The 26,199-nt window shown below is 43.4% G+C and overlaps 1 protein-coding gene across 1 annotated transcript in view; it reads left to right on the top strand.

Moving 5' to 3' along the window:
* The window catches only part of LOC307046228 (IgGFc-binding protein-like), a 49,462-nt gene that overhangs the window by 19,707 nt on the left and 3,556 nt on the right, over positions 1-26,199 (top strand). The window contains exons 17-32 of the mRNA XM_079692506.1: positions 352-521; positions 901-1,115; positions 1,191-1,385; positions 1,828-2,016; positions 2,405-2,841; positions 6,416-6,534; positions 6,891-7,087; positions 7,682-7,820; positions 9,055-9,237; positions 9,421-9,566; positions 10,562-10,908; positions 11,880-12,103; positions 15,937-16,078; positions 16,247-16,583; positions 17,215-17,331; positions 25,598-25,705. Coding sequence (XP_079548632.1) covers positions 352-521; positions 901-1,115; positions 1,191-1,385; positions 1,828-2,016; positions 2,405-2,841; positions 6,416-6,534; positions 6,891-7,087; positions 7,682-7,820; positions 9,055-9,237; positions 9,421-9,566; positions 10,562-10,908; positions 11,880-12,103; positions 15,937-16,078; positions 16,247-16,583; positions 17,215-17,331; positions 25,598-25,705 — 3,265 coding nt within the window. The remainder of the gene's footprint in view (positions 1-351; positions 522-900; positions 1,116-1,190; positions 1,386-1,827; positions 2,017-2,404; positions 2,842-6,415; positions 6,535-6,890; positions 7,088-7,681; positions 7,821-9,054; positions 9,238-9,420; positions 9,567-10,561; positions 10,909-11,879; positions 12,104-15,936; positions 16,079-16,246; positions 16,584-17,214; positions 17,332-25,597; positions 25,706-26,199) is intronic.

Here is a 26,199-nt window from a genome sequence, read left to right as displayed (position 1 = left end):
TGTTAGAATTATTTATACAGTTAGTCCTTTATGTCTGATGCAAACTACCAGAGGAATAATTCAAGTTAAGAAGGATCTAATGTGTCCCCCTTCCTGACGAAGAACAGTTTTTATTTGGCTGCAGATAAAAAAAGAAAATAATACTATTCCATGGCCAGGCCTACAGTATTCAATATCTAGCATGTGCCTGCTTTATAAAGTGACCTCCTCCTGGGTAAAGCAAGAAACCATAAATACTTATGCTTAGTGTTTTAAAAACCAACAACTAAATGCTATTGGATATTTAAAAGCCCAGTCCTCAAACTGGGTATTGCTCTGTTTATTAAAGTGTTTCTGTCTCTGCCCCTGCAGAAAGTGTCACAGTAAACTGGACCACACCTCCTTCCTCAAAGAGTGTGTTTTCGATCTGTGCCTGTACCAAGGCCACGCCTCGGCGCTGTGCAACAGCCTATCAGCTTTCAGCACCACTTGTCAAGAGGCGGGAGCAACAGTGGGGAGCTGGAGAACCCAACAGTTTTGTCGTAAGACACACACACACACACACACACACACACACACACACACACACACACACACACACACACACACACACACACACACACACACACACACACACACACACACACACACACACACTCATACTGACTGACTATACATCCATCCATTATGTTTTGTTTAGAATTTAGAGTTCACTAACCCTGATCCCACAATAATTATAGCATGTTTAAGGTGGTGCATGCAGTCACTGGGCCCTTCTGTTGTTAATAAATAAATAAATAAAAATATCACTTTTTATGTACAGGCAAACTTAACTCTTGTTTCTAACCTGTCCCGATAATGTCCTCTAACGTTCAGATCATAAAAGACACAAGCATTGTCTTTCCTTGTGTGTCTCTGCAGCTCCATCATGTGGTGCCAACAGTCACTATGAGCAGTGTGGCCCCCCCTGCCCGCTCACCTGCAGTGGCCTCGCCCCCCCAGAGGGCTGCGACAGGAGCGCCCCCTGCTCAGAAGGCTGTGTGTGTGACGATGGATTCATGCTGAGTGATGACAAGTGTGTCCCTCTGTCAGAGTGTGGCTGCCAGTACGAGGGACAGTACTATCTGAGTGGACAGGTACAGATGTAATGTCCCCTCTCAATGCTGCGTCCTCTGCCTTCACCTCTACTGATGTGTCTGCTCTCTGCTCAGGTGTTCTATCTAGGAAAGGCATGCAACACTCGTTGTGTGTGTACAGACGATGGAGAAGTGCAGTGTGATCCTAAATCTGGCTGTTCAGCCAATGAGAAGTGTGTTAGAAAAGGAGGCTCCTCCTCCTGTGCTCCCAAAGGGGTGGGCTCCTGCTCTGTGAGTGGAGGCAGGATGGTCAGGTCCTTCGATGGACAGGTAAGTTCTTTTTTTTCTGCACAAGTCAAAAAGTAAGCATATTATCTAGAGTAATGTATCTGAGTGTACTATATTATTGAGCTTACCACCAAGTAATACAGGCACATATCGATAGTACATTATTTGAATATCTATATATGTCTCGTTGGCTTCTGATTGCTCTCCACTTTCAAACTTTTTTAATCTATTTGTGACATGTTTCAAATCTTCTCCATAAGAAGCATCCAAATCTAAAAGTGATGAGTCATGTTTTTGTTCTTAACAATGTTTTCTGGATGTTTTATAAGGATAGCTTACCACTTCATATTAAAATACATTCAGGACATTTGGTTAAAAAATGGAAATGACAGATAAACCATGTGATAAAGCACCTCCTCCTCCTCCCCCTCCTCCTCCTCCTCATCCTCCTCCTCCTCCTCCTCCTCCTCCTCTGATCCTGTAGGCATATCCTCTGTGGGGAGACTGTGTGTTCTTGTTGGCACAAGTGGGAGAGAACGAGGGAGGGCTGGAAGCCTTCACTGTGTTGGTACATCAGCAAACACATGAGGATGGTTCTGTCTCTCGCAGTGTGGAGCTCCTGGTTTACGACATGGAAATCACTTTGAAGTCAGGAGTCATCTGGGAGATCAAGGTATGATTGACAGGTTAGGTATGAAGTGTGTTCCCACATCCATTGCTTTCAAAAGCAGAAGTTAAAGTGAGCATCAGAACACTATCGAACAATCTGGTACTAACTTTGTCTATTCACACTCTGTCAGCTTAGTCATCATGATGTCCAGGTCCTAATGGACAACAGATAACTCTTATTTATTGTCCATTTGGTTGAAGAGTATTTCTTTCTAAGGATTGGGGTGTGCATTATTACTGTGTGCATGTTACGCTGAATCCTCTGGGGACAGTCTCAGTCTGCAGTGCTTGACACACCATCTGCAGTGCCTCAGGAGTCGGGGGTGTAAACTGGGATGAACCCATGGTACCAGCTCACGTAATGTAATACTTTTTCCCCTTCTGTGTCTCAGGTTGATGACATCAGATTCTTCCTCCCTGTGGCCCTTGCTGACGGGAAAGTGCGAGCACATCAAAATGGCATCAACATCATCATTGAGAGTGACTTTGGTCTGAGGCTGACCTACGACACATTGGCAGGGGTGATCCTACAGCTCCCCTCCACCTATCACAGCGCTCCAAAGGGTCTCTGTGGGAACTACAATGGGAAGCTGTCTGATGACCCGTCCTCAGCAGGGGGGACGTCAGCAGACACAGAGGAATCTCTGGTCATAGAGAAGGACGAGGAGCCCTGTGAGCCCAGCTGTGGGGCCACTTCCTGTCCTGAGCCAGATGAGGAGAAGGTCCCAGATGCCAAAAAGGCCTGTGACATCATCAAATCTAAGAAGGGTCCCTTTTCAGGATGCCACTCAACAGTGGCCCCGACTCCAGACTACGAGGCTTGTGTCAGGCAAGGATAGCTTTATGTCAAAGTCATGTATTTGAAACAAACAGTAACTGTGATCCAGGCAGCAGGTTCCTCTGATCTGATGTCTACCTGCTCCACACTGTGACTTGCTGTATCATTGTATGTATATATGTATGTGTTCATCACTTGGTAAAAGTGCGGTTTATTTAATTTACTTTATGGGTATCCGATAATAATATATGATAATATATATCAGTGATCTTTATTTTGTATTAATATTCAAAATCTGCAAAGTAACCAAATATGTTAAATAAATGTAGCAGTAAAAAGTACAATATTTTCCAACAAAATGTAAAGCGTGAGAGTACAAAGTAGCATAATGTGAAAACTCATGTAAAGTGCAAGTACCTACATTCTTTTAGTTTTGGGTACTTGAGTTAATGTACAACACACTCTCACTCCATAAACGTCCAGGAGCGACGCTTGGTCAGGGTCCTGTGGCGTGCAGTTGTGACGCTCCTAGGCTCCTTCAGCTTCATAAAGGGACGCAAATAGCTTTCAACTGAATGCAATGTATTCCCATCTGCGGCGGGATTTGACGCTCATGGAAGCACGGCATTCGTTTGTGTCGGCTGCCCTTAAAGGCAATGTGAGCGTCCATTCCCATTGGATAACGGAGAATTGTACACCCGGAAGTAAGTATTCCCCTTACTGTCGATTGATTTTACAGTGATATCTGCAGTACTCATCGACTAAAAAACACCAGATTATCCTTGTTAATTACACAACATTGATTGGTTTAAATTGTGTGCAATGCTTTTGTATTTCTCCCCTTCGATTTGGAGAAACAAATGTTTTTTCGGAGTAAAGGATGGCAGAAAACACTACACTACCCAGAATCCACAGCTATTGTTTAGGACTACACCATGTGCTCTGTTTGACAAACCCCCTGATTAGTTCTCAAGCTCTGTGATTGGTTGACCTCCAACTGCATTCCATTCATTCCAATGGCTGGCGTCTATGTCACGTGATCTTCAAATTTCTCCCTGCAGAAAAAAAAAACATGGCCGAACTTCGTTTTATTCTCGGTGGAAAATGCCTATTTTAAAGTTAGTTTGGCCATTAAAATGCGTTTTGATGTCATTTGATGCGAGAAATATGAGTTGTTATTTCAGATGATGTGTGCAGTGGATGTACATGATCTTTATTTTGCTAGTTATTACGAAGATTACTTCAGGAAATTGCGTCCATAGACATAGCCGTGGGAACATGTTTCAAATGGGGGGTGCTGTCGGGATGACATCAGGGCTGGTTTTGACCAATTTGCTGCCCTAGGCAAGATATTAGCTGGCAATGAAAAACCTCTACAAAAGACCAATACACTACAAAAAGAGAAACATATTGATATGGTGGACAGCTAATATAAAAGGCTTCAAATGTATTTAGTATTATAACATGTTTTAATTGGGGGGGTGGACTTCACATCCTCTAGGGGGGTCCGGGGGTGCCCCCCCGGGAAGATTTTTTTAACATTTTAAAGTAAAATGCTTCAATCTGGTGCACTTTGAGCGCCCAATTACTAGAGACTGATCTAGGGGGTACAACTCTAAACACCCATATGAAAAAGATCGGTTTGCATTTTATTCATCAAATATGTGAACATTTCCAATAACCTACCATAGCCAATAACAAATAAATGTAACTTATTTTATTTGTGTTGTTCATTCATATCTTATTTTACCAGTTAACATTTATTTATGCATATTTTTAAATCTCTCCAGTTTTAAACAATATTTTTGGTTTACTGTCCTATAGTATACATTGGAATGATTTCAAACCTGTTTTTATTTGTCCTAATAATTATAAAGGAGTGCCTTGGAAATATGTGTTTACATAATTTGTGATCAAAACGTTTGAGACTCATTGAGATAACTTAGACTAAAGTGAACTATATAAACACTCAAGAGTCCTTTACCTCACTGAGCCTCTCAGTCTGACAGGACAGAGCTCTCCCTCCATATTATTGTAGAAACGGCTTCTTATATCCGTTAGCGCAGCAGAAGCTAACAACAATCCCCGCGGTATCCCCGCGGTATCCCCTCTCTCTATCTCTCTCACTTTGGCTGTGAGCTTCGGGCGCCTGATAAGCCAACATCCCCCACTTTCATCACTACAGAACCCATCGTACAGGGCAAAGGGAAAATGTAACCGGGGTGAAAAGGGTGTAAATCTTTACTTAATTATGAATGTTGTTACATCAAGGCTGAAAATTCGTTTTTTTTTTATTATATCTTGTGGAAGTGCAGATCCCCTATCCTCCACCAAGGGGTGCTGCAGCACCCCTACTTCCCACGGCCCTGTCCATAGAACGTTTTCATTGTTACCAAGATGCATTCACTTGACCTGCCATCAGTGTAGATTTTCTGATCATATGATCCAACCATTCATTCAACTATGCCAACCTATCATTTTGTACTTCTATCACTTTCAACTCTGCTTTAAAGAATTAGTTCATTTATTACTAAAGATAGAACAATTGTTCATAAAGCTGCATGTTACCTTACAGTGATGATGACAGATTATTTACAACATTTCAGATGCACTCCCTTTACTGTTAAATATGTTCTTTATTCTCGCGTCCAGGAGAGAAGCTTTAAAATGAGACTAAATTGAGTCTCTGAAAATATTCAAATGGGATACTTTAATGAAAAAAGGCGCGGTAGTGTTACAGACAGAATATTGTTCCGGCAGAAAACAGCTGTGATCTGGCTCTCCTGAGCAAGAAGAGGAGCGCGAATCCCCCGTTCGGTGCCTTTATATATCCTCTGTTGGCTCCTTCCCGCCAGCCGGCTCGCCTCGCCTCTAATGTCCGTTGTTGCATTTAAACAGAGGATTGGTACTTTTCACCTTCAACATATGCTTAACACGCCTTTTCTCCTCATATTCTCTTTCATCACTTTTCATGTAACACATTCTAAACGCTGTAATCAATACTCTAAAACATACAGAAAATGCTTCACGGCTGGTTTGGTTTCCGGTCATTCCGGATGTTGTCACATGCTACTCTCGTCTGTAAACAATAGTGTATTCAAATAAACTGTACTTTCATTTAATATTCAGCATGTTAGTATCTCCACATCTATAGTTGTAGTGTTAAATCAGTAGGTTTCTGTTTTCACCACACCACGTAATTTCGCTACTCAATTCACCTCTTTAGGAAATCGTATATTAGCCACATGCTAAATGCTAACCGTAGATGAAGGATTTTCAGAATAAAAGCTTCACTGCTTGTGCACAAGAATTTCTGTTTTTTCAGTATAAAAGAGCGTTTAAACTGACGGTATGTTTAAGCTACATTATACCATCAAAACATTGATTTTAATTTCTAACATTACCAAAGTACTTTATATTTTCTGATCATATGATCACCCTCTGACCAGTCAGTGTTGTAACATTGTCTCCACGTTCCCAGATCTCCGCCACTCATTTAGTATATGTATGAAACCATTGAGAGACAAAACAAATATAATAAAGCAGAATGTTCCTACACCAAACTAAAGTTTCTCTGTTAAGGCCCTTCCAGTTGTTCCCTAATGACAGAGGTTTTGTATTTCAGGGAGATGTCGACAGACGGAGCGGGCCAGGCCGTCCTATGTCGTCACATCCAGAGCTACGTGACGACCTGTCAGCTTGCCGGAGCAGAGATCAGGACCTGGAGGAGTGACAGCTTCTGTCGTGAGTCTGCCGGATCATTCTCTGAATGCGGCTGATTCTACCCTCTCATGTCCTTTAGTAAGATGGTCCTGGGATAATAAGTACATTAAACAATAAAAACAAAAATATTAAAGAAAATTCATTTGAGTTTTTGAAATTGTTAGAGGGTGTTAATTGAATTTATAAGGAAAATGTAGGTCACTTCAGAGACTGTACGTGTTAATTCGTTTCATCTTCTAATCTGATGTAACAGTATACAGGACATCATTAAACATGCCATCAAACAGTCAACTTGTGAATGATTGAAAAACAGAAATCAGAAAAACTGTCTTAATATTTTTAGATTTGACTCAAATGAATACTGTTTGCTGTTGCAGCTGTGAGCTGTGTGGCAGGAAGTCGCTACGAGCTGTGCTCCTCCTCCTGCTCCTCCACCTGCTCCTCCCTGCAGAGCTCCGCCCCCTGCCCCCCCTGCCAGGAGGGCTGCCAGTGTGCCGACAGCCTGATGTCTGACGGCGCCCACTGTGTCCCCGTGGAGAAGTGTGGCTGCGTGGTGGACGGAAAATATTACAGGGTGACTACTATCATCCACATCATAATGTTTATTCAGGATGAGAGCCAAGCACTTTCTAATATGTTGTTAGTCCAATTTCAAATTCAACTTTGATCATGAATTCATGTAAGGCGCACTCAAGACTACGTTCATATCAGAAAGGGGCCTTACTGTCGTGTGCAAATTACACAACTTTTACATTTAATACTGCTATTACTGGCTGCTATTCACTACCTAAGACTTTAACAGCACTGTTGTGAAATAACACTGCAATACACACTCTTTTACAATGAACTGGCTGCTATGCAAAACTGTTCTATGTTTTCTTACTCTGATAAGGCTGCTACATATTCTTTGTTTGTTTGGTCCTGTTTTGTATTTAATAACATGTGCTCGCTTCTTTATTTAATATGTCTGTCTGCTTATTTCGTTTTTCCTTTAACTTCACTGTTCCCTTTGCTATAACACTGTACTTTTCCCCGCTGTGGGAGAAATAAACTATTTCTGATTCTGAAGTGTTAACGGGATAAAAAACACATCTAAGCGAAAAAAGGAAATCTCAGTAGGCTAGGCATAAGATGGTTTAAGTTGATGTGTGCTCTCATGTATTTTCAGTCAGGGACATCAGTGTTGCTGGAGGGCTGCTCCGAGCGCTGTGCCTGTGAAGGGGGGAGGTACAGCTGCAAATCCACCAGCTGCCAGCAGGGGCAGGAGTGTCGCAACAAGGACGGAGCGCTGGGCTGCTTCTCTACAGGTGGGACTGATCCCTGACTGTTAGCCATGTTCTGTAGTGTTCAGAAAGCAAGGCATGCACAGTACTGGAGAACATCTTATCAGCATCAGTGCACTCCAGGGTGTGTCAGTTATTTATGACATAACAGGTGGGTGTGGCTACAGGTGCAACAGCACCTATTTTTAAAGCCAATTTGAAAAGATGGGTCTTGCGTTGGCTCTCTAAAGAAAGAACACTGCCCCCTCAGGGCTTCTGGAAGGTGGATCCACAATCGTCTTTGTTTTATCTTTACATTAGAAGTCTAGTACCTGAGGGTCCTAAGGGTTCATATTTTAAAAGTAAATCTGATTCAGAGCTAGCACCAACACCAGTTAGAGCTTTAAAAAAACAATTAAAATATCTGCTTAATATAATTTATATTGTTGAAATATGTTCAATGCCAGCGTGAGTGTGATTCTCAATTAATTCAATAAGAAAAAAGCTGCCTGCTGTCATTAAGCAGCGAGTACAGATGAATCATTCAGATTGAGTATAACAACGCAAACTCCTGACAGATATTGAGTGAGGTGCACTGTACTCACTCATTTCAAATGTAGCTGTGTGAAGAATGGGGAAGTGAGACGTCCATAGCAGTTCAGTGTTCCTCCAGAGTCCAGAGTCACAGAAATGTTTTGACCTCTTTGGAACTCTCTGAAAAGCAATACAGCATTACACAGGGGGCAGAGCTCAATGATTCAGACAAGTAAATACAGAGGCAAGTAAACGGTGTCATTCCCTACAGTATAACAGTGATAACAAATGTACAACTTCAAAATGCCAACACTTTAACAGTGTTTTCTATTTTGCTGTCCCATGTGTTTTATTTTATCACTTACTTTGAGTTTCTCTTAACCTGAATAACCATATGTGTTTTTGTGTGTGCCTGTGCCTGAGTGTGTGTGTGTGTGTGTGTGTGTGTGTGTGTGTGTGTGTGTGTGTGTGTGTGTGTGTGTGTGTGTGTGTGTGTGCGTGTGTGTGCCTGTGTGTGCCTATGTATGTGTGTGTGTATGTGTGTGTGTTTGTGTGTGCGTGTGTGTGCCTGTGTGCGTGTATGTGTGTGTGTGCGTGTGTGTGTGCCTGTGTATGTGTGTGTATGTGTGTGCGTTTGTGTGCATGCCTGTGTATGTGTGTGTGTGTGCCTGTGCGTGTGTGTGTGCGTGCGTGTGTGCGTGTGTGTGCCTGTGTATGTGTGTGGGTGTGTGGGTGTGTGTTGCAGACCCTTGTGCTGAGGTTAAGTGCAGAGTAAAGGAGCACTGTGTGGTGTCAGAAGGCCAGGGAGTGTGTGTTCCTGATTCTACAGCCTTGTGCTGGGCTTTCGGCGACCCGCACTACAGCACATTTGACAATACGCGGTACTCTTTCCAGGGAACCTGCACCTACGTTCTGGTCAACACCACAGGTCTGTCTGCTTTGCTCAACACTCACATTGTCAACTCTTTCCATTAAAATGACTACCAAAGAAATAGAGTGGTGCAGGAATGAGTCCCAAATCCTTGAATTGAGTTAGCATTCATCACTTCAGGTTCACTGGCCTTTAAGTCAATGGTCACACTGCTAACATTAACATAAATAACTTCCCCAGGTCTCGACCCCTCCCTGACATCGTTCACTGTGATCAGCAAGAATGAGCTGCGAGGAAACTCTGAAGGCTCCTTCGTGCGCTCAGCCACTGTGGAGATGCTGGGCCATCGGATCTCCATCCCCTCCTCTGAGAGAGGGGTCATACTGGTGGGTCTTTGCTCAGCGTAAATAATGCCAGCACTGCAACTTTTCACACACTATTCCTAGTTACACTGATAATTAGATTCAATTCTAATTACCGATACAAAGGAAATCTGATACAGATTAAGTGTTTGGTCATGTACGTTTTCACTGCTGTTGGCAATGTTAACATTTTACTGTCATTGCTGAGTCAAACGGACACAGTGATATTACAAGGTTAAGCAGAAAGTGGACAGAACATCGAAATATGTGTATAGAACTCACACGCATGGAAATGTTATCATGTATGGAGACACACACAGCAGTGGCTCAGTCACTAGGGGCTTGGACTGTGAGCCGTAGGGTCGCCGGTTCAAGTCCCCGACCAGTTCACCTCCTGCACTGCCGTGGTGCCTTTGAGCAAGGCACCAGACACCCCCCTTCCCCCCCAACTCCCATTGCTCCACTGGTGCTGTGCAATAGCTGCCCACTGCTCCTGCTACTAGGATGGGTTAAAAGCATAGGCCACATGTCACTGTGTGTGCTCTGTGCTCTGCATGTGTGACCATTACAGAGGGTTTCCTCCCTCCAATTCTATTCAAAATTCTTTACACCATTGGAGAGGTTCCATTTCCCCTGACCTGAATGGGATTGTTAATTGATGAGAAAATGTAATCTTCTTCTTCCCAATTAAATATATAATGTCTGATACGGGAAATTATATTTCTGTGCCATATAATGCCACTGGTTTAATGAATGTCTTGCATGCTATTTCTGAATCAGGATTTCGTTTTGTACTGTTTTTATAGTGGCATATAATATCTCTTCTAAATCTTACCGCCTTTACTCTTTGTTATTTCACAGTTCCAAAACCTCCTGTTGATAATAATGTGTTTAATGGAAGAGAACTAATATGGTTATATTGACAATATTTTCAAGTCCTATAGTGGATGAAACCATTATTGTACAACAAAGGTTTAAGACCCCCCCACCCCCCCTCCGTCCCACCCCCCTCCCGTCAGGTGGACGGTATCAGGATGGAGCTTCCTGTCCGTCTGGAGGGAGGCAGCATCTCCATAACAGCGTCTGGAATCAGAGGCACGCTCCTATGTGATTTTGGCGTGGAGGTCACGTTTGATTGGTCCACACTCCTCATGGTGTCCATCAGCAGCAGTTACTTTGGCAATGTGGCCGGGCTCTGTGGAAACTACAACGGTGACCCGGAGGACGAGCTGATGCAGGCGGGGGGGCGGCCGGCTGCCAATTTGACGGACTGGGCCTCCACCTGGAGCCTGGAGGACAACGACCCCTTCTGCTACCACTTCTGTGAGAACGTGTGTCCGCAGTGCTCAGACCAGAACCGCGTCAAGTCAGTACCTCCTTCAATGAGCACTCTTTAGATATTCAGTGTCACTCATTACAAACGTGAACATCACTACATAACTAGAGAATGCAATTCCTGAAGACATTGCTGTGTGACCACTATGTGGGTATGTGATGTAAGGGGGCGTGGCTAAAGTATGGGGGCTGGGGGAAGTAATGACTAAAGACATCATCTCTGTGCTGAGGGCGAAGATGCCTTCACAAAACGCTTTATGAGCTACTGTATAACATTTCTGGAATTATGAAAGTTATGAATATCCGGAGTAATAGCACCCATATGGAACAAGTAAGCAATCAAAAAAAGATGCGGAATAATAATAAATAATTATTTTTGTTCTGACTTAGCATTCACACCAAATAAACAAAGATAATTTTAAATGTTTTTAGTAGTTTATGGAAAGAACAAAAAAAACGACTATACTAGTTAACATGTTCTAATGAGCACTAAACAGGAAGTGCAGCTCTGGATTATGAGATGTTTTGATCATAAAGGAAGTGACATTTTGAGCTGCTAAACATTCCCCCAAAATCTCGACTAGACAGCCCAAGATAAGGAAAGTCATTAGCTTTCATCGTGCGGGGACACAGGACATTATGTTAACACAATAATACTTTATTTTCAGATCAAGTCTAAAATGTTCCTGCATAACAGCTCCATTTTCAACACATATTTAAGATAAGAAAGAAAATACACCCCCCTAAAAATTTCAATCACTAAAGACAAATTATGTCAACACCTTTCACATACCTGTATTAGTTAGTTGAAAACAATATATTAAGTTTAACCTAATATTTGTTATTTATTCCAAAGTCAACGTTTGCGTATTTTCAGTGTTACCTCCTCAGATCTATCACGATTTGGAGCAACTGAAATGATGACCTAAATGTGTTTTATTAAAATGATATAATCTGAGGAGATGCCAATAATCCTCTGCATTTCCCCGATCTCCTCCTCAGGTACACAGGCCCAGACTACTGCGGGATAATAAGCGACAAGAAGGGCCCCTTCGCTGGTTGTCATGGCAGCCTGTCGGTAGCAGAGAATGTGGCAGATTGTCTGTACGATGTGTGCACCAATGAAGGGCGACAGGAAGTGCTGTGTGAGGCCCTGAGCACCTACCTGGCCGAGTGCCAGGAAGCTGGAGCATCTGTGTTGCCATGGAGACAACTGGCCAAATGTTGTGAGTAACATACTGTCAGTGGTGTAATGTAACTAAGTACATGTAATCAAATGTACTAAGTAGAACATTGAGGTACTTGTGCTTTACTTGAGTATTTTCCCATTATTTTACTCCACTACATTTATTTTATATATTTAGTTACTTTGAAGATTTAGGTAAATTGACACATAATTATCATATATTATTATTGGTTAAGATCAACAGTAGTGTTTACAGTAATTCAAACGGACCCCACCTTTACCAAGTACAACACTGAAGTGATTAACACATTAATACACCAATCATTTGAATACAATATTTAATTAAAACTGCGGTCGCACATGTGCGCGCAGTGATGAGCGGGCCCTCGCGTCCGTGCGCCTGTCGGGGAGGGCGGCCGGTCGTCCCGGCGTCAAGCAGACACGCGCGAGTCCTCGGAAATGAGCCGTTTGTCATTTCTATAATTTTCGCGTCCCAGACATCCAGGTCCTCCGGCAGCAACCCGGAAACGGATGTCGGCACGCTGATTCGAAAGAAAACAATTTTCTCTAAAGGCTCGTCGAGGTTCGATTATCGAGGAGGCTGTCTGGAGGAGCCGTAACCGAGGATACACTGATTTAGAGGAGATAGGAGTGTCTTTGGAGGAGCTATAACCGAGGGTCCACTGATGCTGAGGAGAGAGGAGAGAGGAGTCTCTCTGGAGGAGCTATAACCAAGGGTACACTGAAGTATTCTCCGGAGACGATTTCAGCCAACAGTGATGTTTAAAAGAGGTGTGACGCATGGCTGGACTTATGTCAACAAAGGACAGCTCTGCAAACTGTTCCCGTTGTGATTATAAATTATTTGAGATGATCAAATGTGCATCAGACTTTCTACCCTTTACCGTTTGTTTACTCACTTATCAGATCTCCCCTGGATGTTAGGCTATTTCTTTTTTTAATACAACTGCTTTCATTGTGAGGCGATGTTTACAGTGAGAACAGCTGCTGAGGTCAGTGCAGAAACAGAACAGTGTGTATAATATATATCGCTCAATAATATATGTAACAGGCAGCCCACATTTCACACTTTATTTGTACAGTAGGCTTTAGGAGATATCTACAAATACACAGTAGATGTTTTTAATGAAACCATATAGTGCTTCATGTAGCCTGATATTTATTATATGCTTTAGGAGCTGTTTGTTGTACAATGTGTAGAGTGTATGTGTGTGTTGTACACTGTGTAGGTGTGGTTGTGTGTGTGGTTGTGTGTGTGTGTTTGTGTGTGTGTGTGTGTGTGTGTGTGCGCGTGTGTGTGTGTGTGTGTGTGTGTGTGTGTGTGTGTGTGTGTGTGTGTGTGTGTGTGTGTGTGTGTGTGTGTGTGTGTGTGTGTGTGTGTGTGTGTGTGTGTGTGTGTGTGTGTGTGTGTGTGTGTGTGTGTGTGTGTGTGTGTGTGTGTGTGAGTTGATGTGCCTGGCAGACAGGCGGGTCTCAGTAGCTTAAGGTAGTATCTGACATATAAATGGTGAAAAATGGTACATTCTCCATTAGCTTACGAGCTCCATGTTCAAGCGATCAACTATTCCTTCACAATGTAGCATCACATTGGATATGCGCTTAAGTTGCCCTAGATTGGAATTTTTTCGATCTTTTCCCTATGACGAAATAGCACAAATGTGCTTAAAATGCATGAAAAACGCCCATTTTTCAAAAATGGCCAGCTTTCTGGGGGGCGGGGCTAATGAAATGCAATTTGAAATATGTGTGCAATCATAATAGCAATGTGTATACAGCGTTTCGTGAATATCGGAAAAACTATATGCGAGCAGTTTGGACCAATTTGCGACATGTAAATCGTCAAAAATGGTGTATTCGCTGTTAGCTTACGACCTCCACGATTGAGCTATCAAAAATGTTCAATTTAGCGTCATATTGGATAGGGGCTGAACTTGTCCTGGATTGGAATTTTTCCGATCATTCCCCGAGGAGGAGTTCGCAAGAATGTGCTTAAAATGCATGAAAAACACACATTTTTCCAAATGGCCGACTTCATGGGGGGCGGGGCTAATGGAAGCTATTTACAAATATGTCCGCAACTCCATGAGGAATGTCTGTGCCAAAATTCGTGAAGTTCTGAGAAACTATATGTGACTACCACACAATAGGGGGCGCTAGTGAGCAGTTTTTTTTTTACATTCTCGAAAAGGTCGTGTCTCCCAAGTTTTGCGTCCCGAAGCACATTTTAGCACATTGTCATAAAAAAAAAAGTACAGGCCACGCCCACATTTGTCATTTGTATTAACACTTTAAATATAAATTCATACTCATCCCCAGAATATGTCTAAAAAAATATATAATTTCATCCATCAGTTCATGAGTTATACATTTGTCATGTTTTTGGCGCCGCCTATAGTCCAAAATGAAAATTACTTTTTGTGCCTATTTCCCAATACAGACTGAACCTTACCACCAAAATGTGTGTTTTTTTGGTACATTGTTGATGAGTTATGAGCATTTCTATCTAAGCCCCGCCTTTTTGCAAACACGTTTAGAGTGATGACGGCCACATTTATCGACTGAACATGCTAATTTCCTACGATAATGTGTCTGACCCTCCACTGATACTGAGTTTGGTGTTGAAAAATAAAAAAATTCACTTGAAATTTAAGTGAATATTTAACTGTTTTTGAAATTATGCTAATCAAGAAAAAAATAAAGTAGGCGGAGCTTTGGGGTTCAAGGAGATTATATATAGAGCAGGTCCACCTGAATAAGTGTGCAAAATGTCAGGTCATTCGGAGTTACGGTGCGACTTTGTACATTTTTCCAAAAATGGAAATGGCCATAGGTGGCGCTAGAGAGCATGCTGGACAATTTGAACAAATTGAGTCCAGAATATTGTAGTTTTCACCGATTCTGGAATCCGTGGAAAATTATACAACTTTTGAAGCATCCTAAAGACCTCAAAAACAGGAAACGCCAGCAGAAAAATAAGAAGAATTCCTCCAATAACAATAGGTTCCTCGCACTTCGTGCTAGGACGCCGTTGGGTCCTAGCGCCCCGTGCTCGGGCCCTAAATATAGAATGTGTTTAAATGTGCCTTTCGGAGTACTTGTGGTACTTCAATTACATTCTGATGCTAATAACTTTGCTTCTACTTTAAAAAACAACAATTTTGAATGCATGGCTTAGTATTTTTACACTGTAGTATTGCTACTTTGACTAAAGTACATAATCAGAGTACTTCTTCCACCACTCCATACTGTACATTAATTGAAACACTACAGCCAGACAGGAAGTCCCTCACTGATGTGGACCTGCCACAGTGTGTTTAGTCTAATCGTGTGTATTCAAAGGTTGACAGTACTCACAACAACTTCCCATTATAAGATGAACTGGGTAAAGCCTTCTGTTAGAAGTCCTATTGCATACCTGCAGGCCTGTGGTCAGATCACATGGGCACCAGTGCTCCCCCTCTCAATTCAATTCAATTCAAATAGCTTTATTAGCATGACCATAATGAGGTATTGCCAAAGCTTTGTACAATTGCAACATCTATAAATAAACATTTGAAATGTACAGTTAAGATCATAAACATTTGCAAGACCAACTTGTTTTCCTTACAAGGAACACAAGGAGTGCATGGACACATTCATTAGGAAAAAATAGTAACAATGCTGAAAGTCAATTGGTATAATACATGAGAATAATAATAATAAAGAGGTGAGAGTGGAGACCTGGTCAGTTATAATTGCTTACTTACTGTGTGAGGTGGTGCTGCTGTTTCCACACTGTGGGCATAATGGCTCCTCTTTTAGCAGCCATGTTTTCTTATGTCTGTCTGTGTCCTCATCTCTGCCCCCCCCCAGCTGTGGAGTGTCCGGCCCACAGTCACTACAATGTGTGTGGCTCAGCGTGCCCTCCCAGCTGTGGCCCTCAGCCCGAGGTCTGCCCTGAGGCCTGTGTGGAGGGCTGCTTCTGTGACCCTGGATATGTGCACAGTGGGAAAGAGTGAGTACAACATCTTCACACGTTACGTTCAAGTTATGGTATTTAGAATAGCAATGCTGTCCTTATAGAAATCCTGCTTGCACTCATTGTTATATATAACTTTTTTCCACCTCATGAAAATAAATGCTGGGAGATTTATAATGTCCTCTCTCTCTTCTTCTCTCGCAGGTGTGTGATCAAGGAGAAGGGCTGTGGTTGTAACCACGACGACAGCTATTACCTCCCAGGTGAGACTTTCTGGGCCGACTCGCTGTGTAACCAGAGGTGTGTGTGTGACGCAGGCACGCAGAAGGTGAAATGTAAGCAGGCGGGCTGTCGGAAGGGAGAGAAATGCAGCGTTGTAGACGGCGTCCAAGGCTGCGTCCCCGTGGGCTTCAAGACCTGCAGCACACACGGAGACCCCCACTACACCTCCTTCGATGGACGCAGGTTCGACTTCCAGGGCAACTGTGTGTACAAGCTGGCCGGTGTGTGTGGAGATCAGTCAGGCCTGGAGCCCTTTGAGGTGAGCAGCTTGGAGTTTCATTATTATTATTATTGATAATAATGATACTACTATTCATATTATCAATATTATTATTATTATTATTATTATTATTATTATTATTATATCATCATCATCATCATCATCATCATCATCATCATCACTCTAATAATAATTATAAAAATAAATGTAAACATTGTTATTGTTATTATTATTATTATTAATATTATCAGTACTATTGTTGCTATTAGTAGTATTAGTGGTAGGATCATTATTATTCTTATTATTAATACTAATATTCTTATTGTAATTATTGTTGTGTAGTTGTTTTGTTTGGGAGAATAACTCGTATCACTGACACATGCTTTTATTTTGAAAGTGAAACCACCAGCTTTGTCCTCTCCCAAAGGCGCTGACCCCTCCAAGGGAATGGGATCGATGTTTGAAGAATTATTTCCAGATAATGAAATGTTTTTTTACATGCAATTTTCATTTCTGCTTTTTTAGTTAAATATCTAAATGCATATTATTGTTCTCCTCTCTGTCTCCTCTCTGTCTCCTCTCTGTCTCCTCTCCTCTCTGTCTCCTCTCTGTCTCTCCTCTTGTCTCCTCTCTGTCTCTCCTCTTGTCTCCTCTCCTCTCGGTGCTGCAGATAAAGCTGGAGAATAATAACCGTGGCAACAAAAGAGTGTCGTATGCTAAAGTGGTGACTGTTAAAGTCCATGGCAACACATACATACTGTCAGTGGACCTACCAGGCAGAGTACTGGTGAGGAACACACACACACACCCACCCACCCACCCACCCACCCACCCACACACACACACACACACACACACACACACACACACACACACACACACACACACACACACACACACACACACACACACACACACACACACACACACACACACACACACACACACACACACACACACACACACACACACACACCAGGTATATAAACCCTAGTACATCATAATTCAGTAGCTGATATAAATGTGTTATTGATAATATGAGCCTGCAAAGTAACTCATCTTGTTAAATAAATGTCGGAGTAAAAAGAACAATATTTACTTCCAACATGTAAAAGTATAAAGTATTATAAACTGGAAAACTTCAAGTTACCTCAACATTGTACTGAAGTACAGCACTTGTAAATGCACTTAGTTACTTTACACCAGGGGTCGGCAACCCCTGGCACGCGTGCCAGCATTGGCACGCGGCACCGTAACCAGTGGCACACTAGGAATAAGTGGAATAAGTGTGCAAAATATTTAAATTGTATTTTCGGATCCTGAACGAGACCGCCGCCAGGGCGTGTCTCCCCGTTACCTGCAGAAGGAAGCCATGCACGCAACGCAGCCCCGCTCTCTTTAACTCCAGGTGACTTTCTGCCGCTTTCCTCCGTGGTGCAGTGCTGATCGTTTCACCAAGGAGGAAAGCACTTCAATAATTGCAGTACCCAAAAGAGCTGTACAAATGCCGCAGTTTTTGCATGGCTGTGTATTTAGTTGAAAGCCCAGTGGCGATCAGCTCATCTCTCATCGAAATAATATGCTACAAAGGGGCGGACTGGCCATCTGTGTGTTGAACTTTCCTGTCGGCTCCCAGACCGTAGTCGAGGAGGGCAGAAGCAACAAGCTTCAGGTTCAATAACCCACTTTAGCTTAAATGACTGGAGAGAGGCGAGCTCTTCTTCTTCGGAGGCCGTTGAATTTATTTAGCTGTTCTTCTGTTTCACAAAATACATCACACCCCTCTCTCTCTCTCTTAAAGGGACAGCGATCTCATCTCACTCTGCATGACCCTAATATCATAACATGTGTGCTCTGGAAAATCACAGAACGGACGATCGTCCTTATTATTATGCCGTTTAAACCAATTATTTAAATGTATTAAATTCGGCATCATGTAAGTTGCGCTGACAGGTCCACACACTGCTTCCCCTCAGCGGGGCTCCCCCACCCTCCTGCCGATAGTTCACGAGCGTCAAGCTCCTCAACCGCCCCCCCGTTGATAATTCTCGATCGTTGGCACGCTGATCAATTATTTTTTTTAAAATGGCACTTCATATCAAAAAGGTTGCCGACCCCTGCTTTACACCACTGCAGACTCTTCTCAGTCACATGACCCTCGGATGAAAGCTGCTGTTTTAGCTCTCACTTTATCAGTGCCCTGTACTACGAAGCCGGATTTTCGTTTAGCGAGCTAACTTCAGGGAAAGCTATGGGTTTCCGGTCCTACAACGTTGGTTCATTTCTTACTGGGGTAGATCTCCATGGTAACTTATGCTGAACACATAACCTGCTCCGGAGCAGATAAGTTCCAGATAAGAGATCAACTCATGTCCTAGCCACACGGAGAGGAAACGGATCGTATCTGCTACAGTCTCTATCGTATAGACGGTTCGGCCACACAAGGCTGACAGGGAAACGCAGATATCGATAACTATAACGATAACGGTTCCCAAGGTGGGTAGATCTGAGGACGCAACGCTCTGGGGGGCTAAACGAAACGGCCCTGTGTCTACGCCCTATACGATCATTTCCTGATAACGAAAATACTGACGGGCTGTCAGGAGAGGGGGAGGAAAAGAGAGACTCCGTATATTATTCTTATATTATTATATAGAGTCGTTATTCATTTGTTTTAAAGCTCAATTAATAACAAAGAAGAACTTTTCTAATTTTGTCCGGAAGATTTAAACTTCAACGGACATGTTCACTGTCGAGAATAAGTTGTAACTGAAACTCTGCTGCACGGTTCCCTCAGTGAAAGCAACACCTGCTGACCAATCAGAGCTCAGTGTGCAGAGTTTAAAGCTATCAAGTCATATTGGAAATACAGTTTAAACTGCCGTTGCAGTATTTTAAGAAACACACGTTAAGTTGAAGAAAGTCAAATGTAATTAAAGTCAGATCCACTCGTGTCTTCGATGGGGCAGTGATATCATAAACCTGTTAATGTACGCATTCAAACACTCGTTAGTTTTTTTCTTCCAGCTGTTCTGTATTCACCTTGCAGGTGCAACTATGTGGCTTTTATCCTGGTTTATCAGTTTAAGTCATGGATGTTTAAAGTTTAACTTCTTCATAATGTCTATTATAGTTTACTTTTCATTCATGAAGTATGACGCTGTGCTGTCGGTACGCTTGTCCATGTTTGTGATTGGTTAAATGTTGCTAACCCCGCCCCTTTCAAGTGAACACGCTTTCAGCCTGACAGAGAAATCCTGTGTTGATTTACCGAGTTGGTAACCAGCGCCGTAGTACCGCTTAGCGAGATCTCGTTTGTTAGGGTTAGTTAAGTCAGATAACTCAAACATATGCAGGGGCTGTTTCTGAATGTCAAGGAAAGCTGCTCCAGAGCCACTATTTCAAGGATGCTACGTCATCGAGTCCCGCCAAAGAAATGTTCCAAAGTCCAGGCTCCGCGGTCTTAAAATCCCCATAATGCTTTACGCACGGAACAATCTCCAAAATCTGTGGCGAAAAAATGTAAGGCGGGGCCTCTGGCCGCATTGTGGGGATTTTAAGACCGCGGAGTCTATACATGTGCAGGCTCGAAATTTCTTGCTATGAAGTACGCCGTGCTCGGTAGAATTCCAAGTATGCTGGACATTGGAATAATCCTTCGGCGGCACTCAATGACGTAGTAATCCTTGAAATAGTGGCTCTGGAGCAGCTTTACTTGACATTGAGAAGCACCCCCAGTCTGTTGAACTGGCTTCGTAGTACAGGGCACTGGACTTGCTCCAAAAGCATGACATATCAAAACCTTTATACAGTCTATGATCAAAACACAGAGCACAGCTTCAAATCTGCAGCAGAACGTATGTTGACCTTGAGACTTCAGAAATAAATAAACTGTATTGGCAGATGTTAATTATTTTACAATAGGGGAGAGTGGGGTACGTTGAGTCATTTTTTGGTGTTCTTCTACGCACAAAATTCTTTATTATTCCGCCTGTTATTTTGGCCCTCTTCTTCTCCCGCATTCCACATCGCAGAAACTCTGTTCAAACATCAAAATGTTCAGCTCGGTCGGGAATCGATGGCTATTACTTTTATCATTCATAACTTTCATAATTCCCGAGATATAGCCCATAATTCATCACATTTTTAACATTAACATTGCGCAGCTCGTTAAGGCAGAGTGCGTGATGTCAGAGTTAGAGTGGAGGACAGTTTGAAATTTGCCTTCATATATATTTTTTAAACCTGCCATAATTCCCAAACCCTACTGTACATTCCTGAGACATAATTTTTCATGACAAACGTAGGAAAACATCTCGTAGCTTGAAAAATGACAAATAATTAAGCAAAAAATAATTAAACAAAAGGCCTCTTGAGGGCATGAAGTGACAAAAACTTTCAACGTGTCTCCATTAAAGCCCATTGTAATTTCAAGCTGATATCGCCTCACAGCAGCAGCCGCGCACCAAAAAGGCCACATTATTAACCCGAAAGTACACAAAAGTTACACTTCAGATACTCAAGGTCCTTGAGATGCTTCATGTTTTGAAATTTCACAGATATCTGTTATGGTTCTTCAACAAATCGTTCACATGTAAGAGGTTTATCTCTCATTCAGAAAAAAATGGAAACCTTTGATCTCTGGACGCCTCGTTAGCTCAAATATAAACACCTGTGTAATGGAACATGATGATGTCATCACTCCAACTGACATGCTCAGAGCAGCAGACTTCAGATAATGGTTAATGGTCCTGCCCTCAACAGCTCTACGTCAATTATGGGGTGTCATCATATGCCGTTTCCATGGAAACGCATCCTCGCCATAAAAGACTGTCGCTATACATTAACTCCTATGAAAATGTTCAAAAAGTGCTCAAACTTCACATGTGTGCTAACAGTCCAGCTGTGAAGACACGGGATACGGGACAGTTTTGAGATTTCTTCAAATGCCGTTGCCATGGCAACACAATGCTCACCATGAAACACGGTTTTCTCATAACTTTTTATGGTTGAGTAAAAAAAGCAGGACCCAAATGCAGATAACTCTGATTAACCTTTATTTCAAGGATAAAAATAAAATAACTTGGACATGCATCACTAGGCCACCAGGGTGGGTGGAGGGGGTCAGGAGGACGGGATTTTGGGCTGACAGCCCAGGAGCACAGTGGATGACCCAGAAGGGATCTCGGGCGGACGGCCCGGGGGCAAGGCAGAAGCCGAGAAGGGGGACTCGGCGGACGGCCCGGGGGCAAGGCAGAGTCCAAGGTGGGGGTCTCGGGCGGGCGGCCCGGGGGCAAGGCAGAGTCCATGGTGGGGCGAAGGCCCCGGCAGGAAGAGTCAGGGGGCCGGGCCCGAGGGCGAGGACCGCGGCAGGAAGAGTCAGGGGGCCGGGCCCGAGGGCGAAGACCGCGGCAGGAAGAGTCAGGGGGCCGGGCTCGAGGGCGAAGACCGCGGCTCTCAGGGGACCGGGCTCGAGGGCGAAGACCAGACAGCTCCGGAGGCCGGGCAGGACCCGGTGTCGGCCGAACAGGAACCGGAGCCGATGGGACAGGCTTCGGCAGGATCCCCCACGGAATAGGACCAAGAGTTGGCAGGCCCCCGGCGAGACAGGTGATGGCGGGGCCTCCAACGGAACAGGACAAGGGGTTGGCAGGACCCCCGGCAGAAGAGTTGTCGGCGGGACCCTCAGAGGAACAGGACATAGGATTGGCAGGACCCCCGGCAGGACAGTAGTCGGCGGGACCTCCAACGGGACTGGACATGGAGGTGGCAGGACCCCCAGCGGAACCTCCAACGGCACAGGACATAGGGTTGGCAGGACCCCCGGCAGGAGAGTAGTCGGTGAGACCTCCAACGGCACAGGTCATAGGGTTGGGAGGACCCCCGGCAGAAGAGTAGTCAGCGGGACCCCCAACGGGACAAGACATGGGATTGGCAGGACCCCCGGCAGGAGAGTAGTCGGCGGGACCCCCAACGGGACAGGACATAGGGTTGGCAGGACCCCCAGCGGAACCTCCAACGACACTTCAGTAGGGACTTGAGTAGGAACTTGAGTAGGGACTGGAGAGGGAACTCGAGAGGGGACTCGAGAGGGGGCTCGAGAGAGGACTTGAGAGGGAACTCAAGAGGAGACTTGAGAGGGGAGTTGAGAGGAAACTGGAGAGGGAACTGGAGAGGGGACTTGAGAAGAAACTGGAGAGGGGACTCGAGAGGGAACTTGAGATGGGACTAGAGTTGGGACTTGAGAAGGGACTAGAGAAGGGACTAAAGGAGGGACTGGAGAAGGGACTAGGGAAGTGACTAGCGAGGGGACCAGAGAAGGGACTAGAGAAGGGACTTGAATTAGGACTCGAGAAGAGACCAGAGAAGGGACTAGAGAAGGGACCAGAGATGGGACTAGAGATGGGACTATGGCAGCTGGGGCCAGAGCTGGGTCTGGAACCATGGCCGCTGGGGCCAGAGCTGGGTCTGGGACAATGGCTGCTGAGGCCGGAACTGGTTCTGGAACCATGGCTGCTGGGGCCAGAACTGGGGCTGGAACCATGGTTCTTGGGGCTCGGGCTGCTAGCCTGGCCTTGCGACTCCTTCTTTTAGGAGCCGTTTGGAGGCTCCGTGGACCTCCAAAAGCCAGACGAGTTCCAGAGAACGGCTCCTGGACAGGAGCAGGAGCTGGGGCAGAAGCAAGGGTTGACTCCAAAACGGACCACACCGATGCGTGTAGTGTCATAAAGGGAATTGGGAGGCAGAGAGCTAGCATGCCTGAGGCTAGCAGGCAGGGGATAACACACAGAGAGAAACTCCAAAATCCAGCCAGGTAAGAATCTCACCAAGCCTGGTTTCTCCATAGTTATCTGGCGAGCCTCCATCGATCAGAGCAGGTAGCCAAAGAAAAGGTCAAATCCAACAATTCCTGCTCAAAAGGATCTGCTGGGCCCATATTTGGTTGGTTCGTACTGTTACGGTTGAGTGAAAGAAGCAGGACCAAAATGCAGATAACTGATTAACCTTTATTTCAAGGATAAAAAGAAAATAACTTGGACCAAAAAACAGAACACTCACCGGTGAACTCATTCAAAAACAAAAGACGAACCAACACTGAACACAGGAAAAGACAAGACTAAATACAGGGAGGGGTAATCACAAGACGAGAAACAGCCGGGTAGGGGAGGATAAACACAAGGGACACAGGTGAACACAATCAGACAACTAGACACACCAGGGAAACTAACGACAGGAGGAAAAACACAGGGTAAAGGACCAGACAATAAACCAGGAAGAAAACAAGACAGGGAGAACAGCAAAATAAACCCAAACATACAAAACTACAAACGTGACATAACATAAGAATCCTGACATAACTTCAGTGAAAATACTCCAAACGGCCCAAAACTTCACAGGTTTGGTTACAATGCAGCCATCAACGCATCTAAGCGTATTATGGGATGTTATCAAATGCCGTGGGCATGGCGACAGATCAATTTCTTCAGGAATTGCATTCTCTAGTTTAGTTATGCTGTCCTCTAAGCAAGGAGAAATTACACATAGTAAAAATGAAAACAAACACCTATTATTCAGGATGTCTCCTATCAATGGCAATGATAAGAATTAATATTTGATCAAGGGCAGTGAAAATATTACTTCTAAAAAAGACTTGCCCCAGTGTAGGGATAAGTTGATCCAGGTCAGGGGGTAAATTGAACCACTGTTCAAACCTGGGCATACCTGTTCAAACCTGGGCATACCTACAACACATCTTAAAGGTATCTATAAACAATAAATAACAAACCAAATACAAGCTTAGTTTTTCAAATATTTTTAATATAAATTTCGATTGAATTTATTGATTTCTTTTAACATTTTAAAAGGAAAAGTAATCATACAAATGGTGATACAATGTCATACATCTTACCAATCAAACACAGGGTAAATTCTGCTTTAAATGTAGCCTACAATGAGCTCTTATTATCAACTTGGCCTGCTTTTATTCATTTCTCCATTGAAAAACTGGCTCAACAAGGCCCATGGTTCACTTTACCCCATAGCCACGATTTTAGAAAAAATAGCCTAGCATTAAAATTCAGAGTCATCTTTAGCTTAATGATTCACATGGTTTAATACGCTGCCAACACATCAACATCTACAATATATGTGTTTAAACCCGGTTACTTTTTTTTTGACATGACAGCCGATATAGCTGACATTTAGAAAATTACGCAAAATACTTTTTTTTAAGGATCTGGTTATTAAAGAGTTTAGACTTAAATAATGCAATGTTGTTATAAGGGTGACACTGTGTTTAAATAATCTTAATCTTATCTGTGTACAGTCTCTCCTTATAGATATACCAGCAATAAGCCAATATATATTGTTGGGAAGATACTGAATGTACTCTTCTAATATCAAAGTACACATGATAACAAAGGCCCTACGTAGCTGTGTACGTAACAGGATGTATGATGACCTAGAAGAGCATCAGGACACACTGTTTTAGGCATTATGATAGCTATGTGATTAACATGATGATTCAGCCTCTATGGAGAGAGACATATGACATGTTTATTGCTTACATGGGCCTTAGCTAATCAGAAATAAACATTGAATACTGCTTTGAACCGGTATTCTGCATCTTGAGACTGTAACACTCTCTTGTATATCAGCATGTGAAGGACACTGTTGAGGGAGCTATTTTGTCCCATGCAGCTCTCTATGTAATGACTACTTCCATTATTGAAAGGATAAAAACATGTTATAAATACATGTATCCTGATATTGAAGACCAAGCCGGTGACGAGTGATATTTTTCCTAACATATATCCAATAGAAAAACTTTTTGTTGGTCCACCAATTACTTAAAATGGCCTTTAACTCCAAGCTTTCCCTCAACAGCATTAGAAGACTGAACAAGTACTAACTAATAAATATGTGTGTGTGTGTGTGTGTGTGTGTGTGTGTGTGTGTGTGTGTGTGTGTGTGTGTGTGTGTGTGTGTGTGTGTGTGTTTGTGTGTGTGTGTGTGTGTGTGTTTGTGTGTGTGTGTTAATATATTTTCTGCAGGTGGACGGTCTTCAGAGCTCCTTACCATTCTCCATTCCATCCAATAAAAACCCGGTGCATGTTTACCCCAGATACAGGCAGGCCGTCCTCGAGACAAGCTTCCTTAAGGTAGAAACACACCACTCCCCCACTCATTCACTCACTCACTCACTCACTCACTCACTCACTCACTCACTCACTCACTGACTCACTCACTCACTCACTCACTCACTCACTCACTCACTCACTCACTCACTCACTCACTCACTCACTCACTCACCCACTCACTCACTCACTCACCCACCCACTCACTCACCCACCCATCCACCCACCCACTCACTCACTCACTCACTCACTCACTCACTCACTCACTCACTCACTCACTCACTCACTCACTCATGCATTGCAAATAAAGACAAGAGTAAAGAATTATTAAAAAGGATCCTTTTACTGTATTTTGTATTCTCAACGTAACGAATAAAAGAAGCCTAAATTAAAAACTAAAATAAAAACCAGGCAGTATTTCTACCTATAATATGTCGCTCTTTATTTTGTATTGATTGTAACAATGTAATCCTGTTTGTGAATGTTGTTGTACTGTATCTGATTGCGTGCTCCTGTTA

Source organism: Notothenia rossii (assembly GCF_949606895.1).
Source record: "Notothenia rossii genome assembly, chromosome: 7".
Lineage (NCBI taxonomy): Eukaryota > Metazoa > Chordata > Actinopteri > Perciformes > Nototheniidae > Notothenia > Notothenia rossii.
The sequence above is the reverse complement of the archived record's forward strand: the minus strand, read 5'-3'. Positions and strand labels throughout refer to the sequence as shown.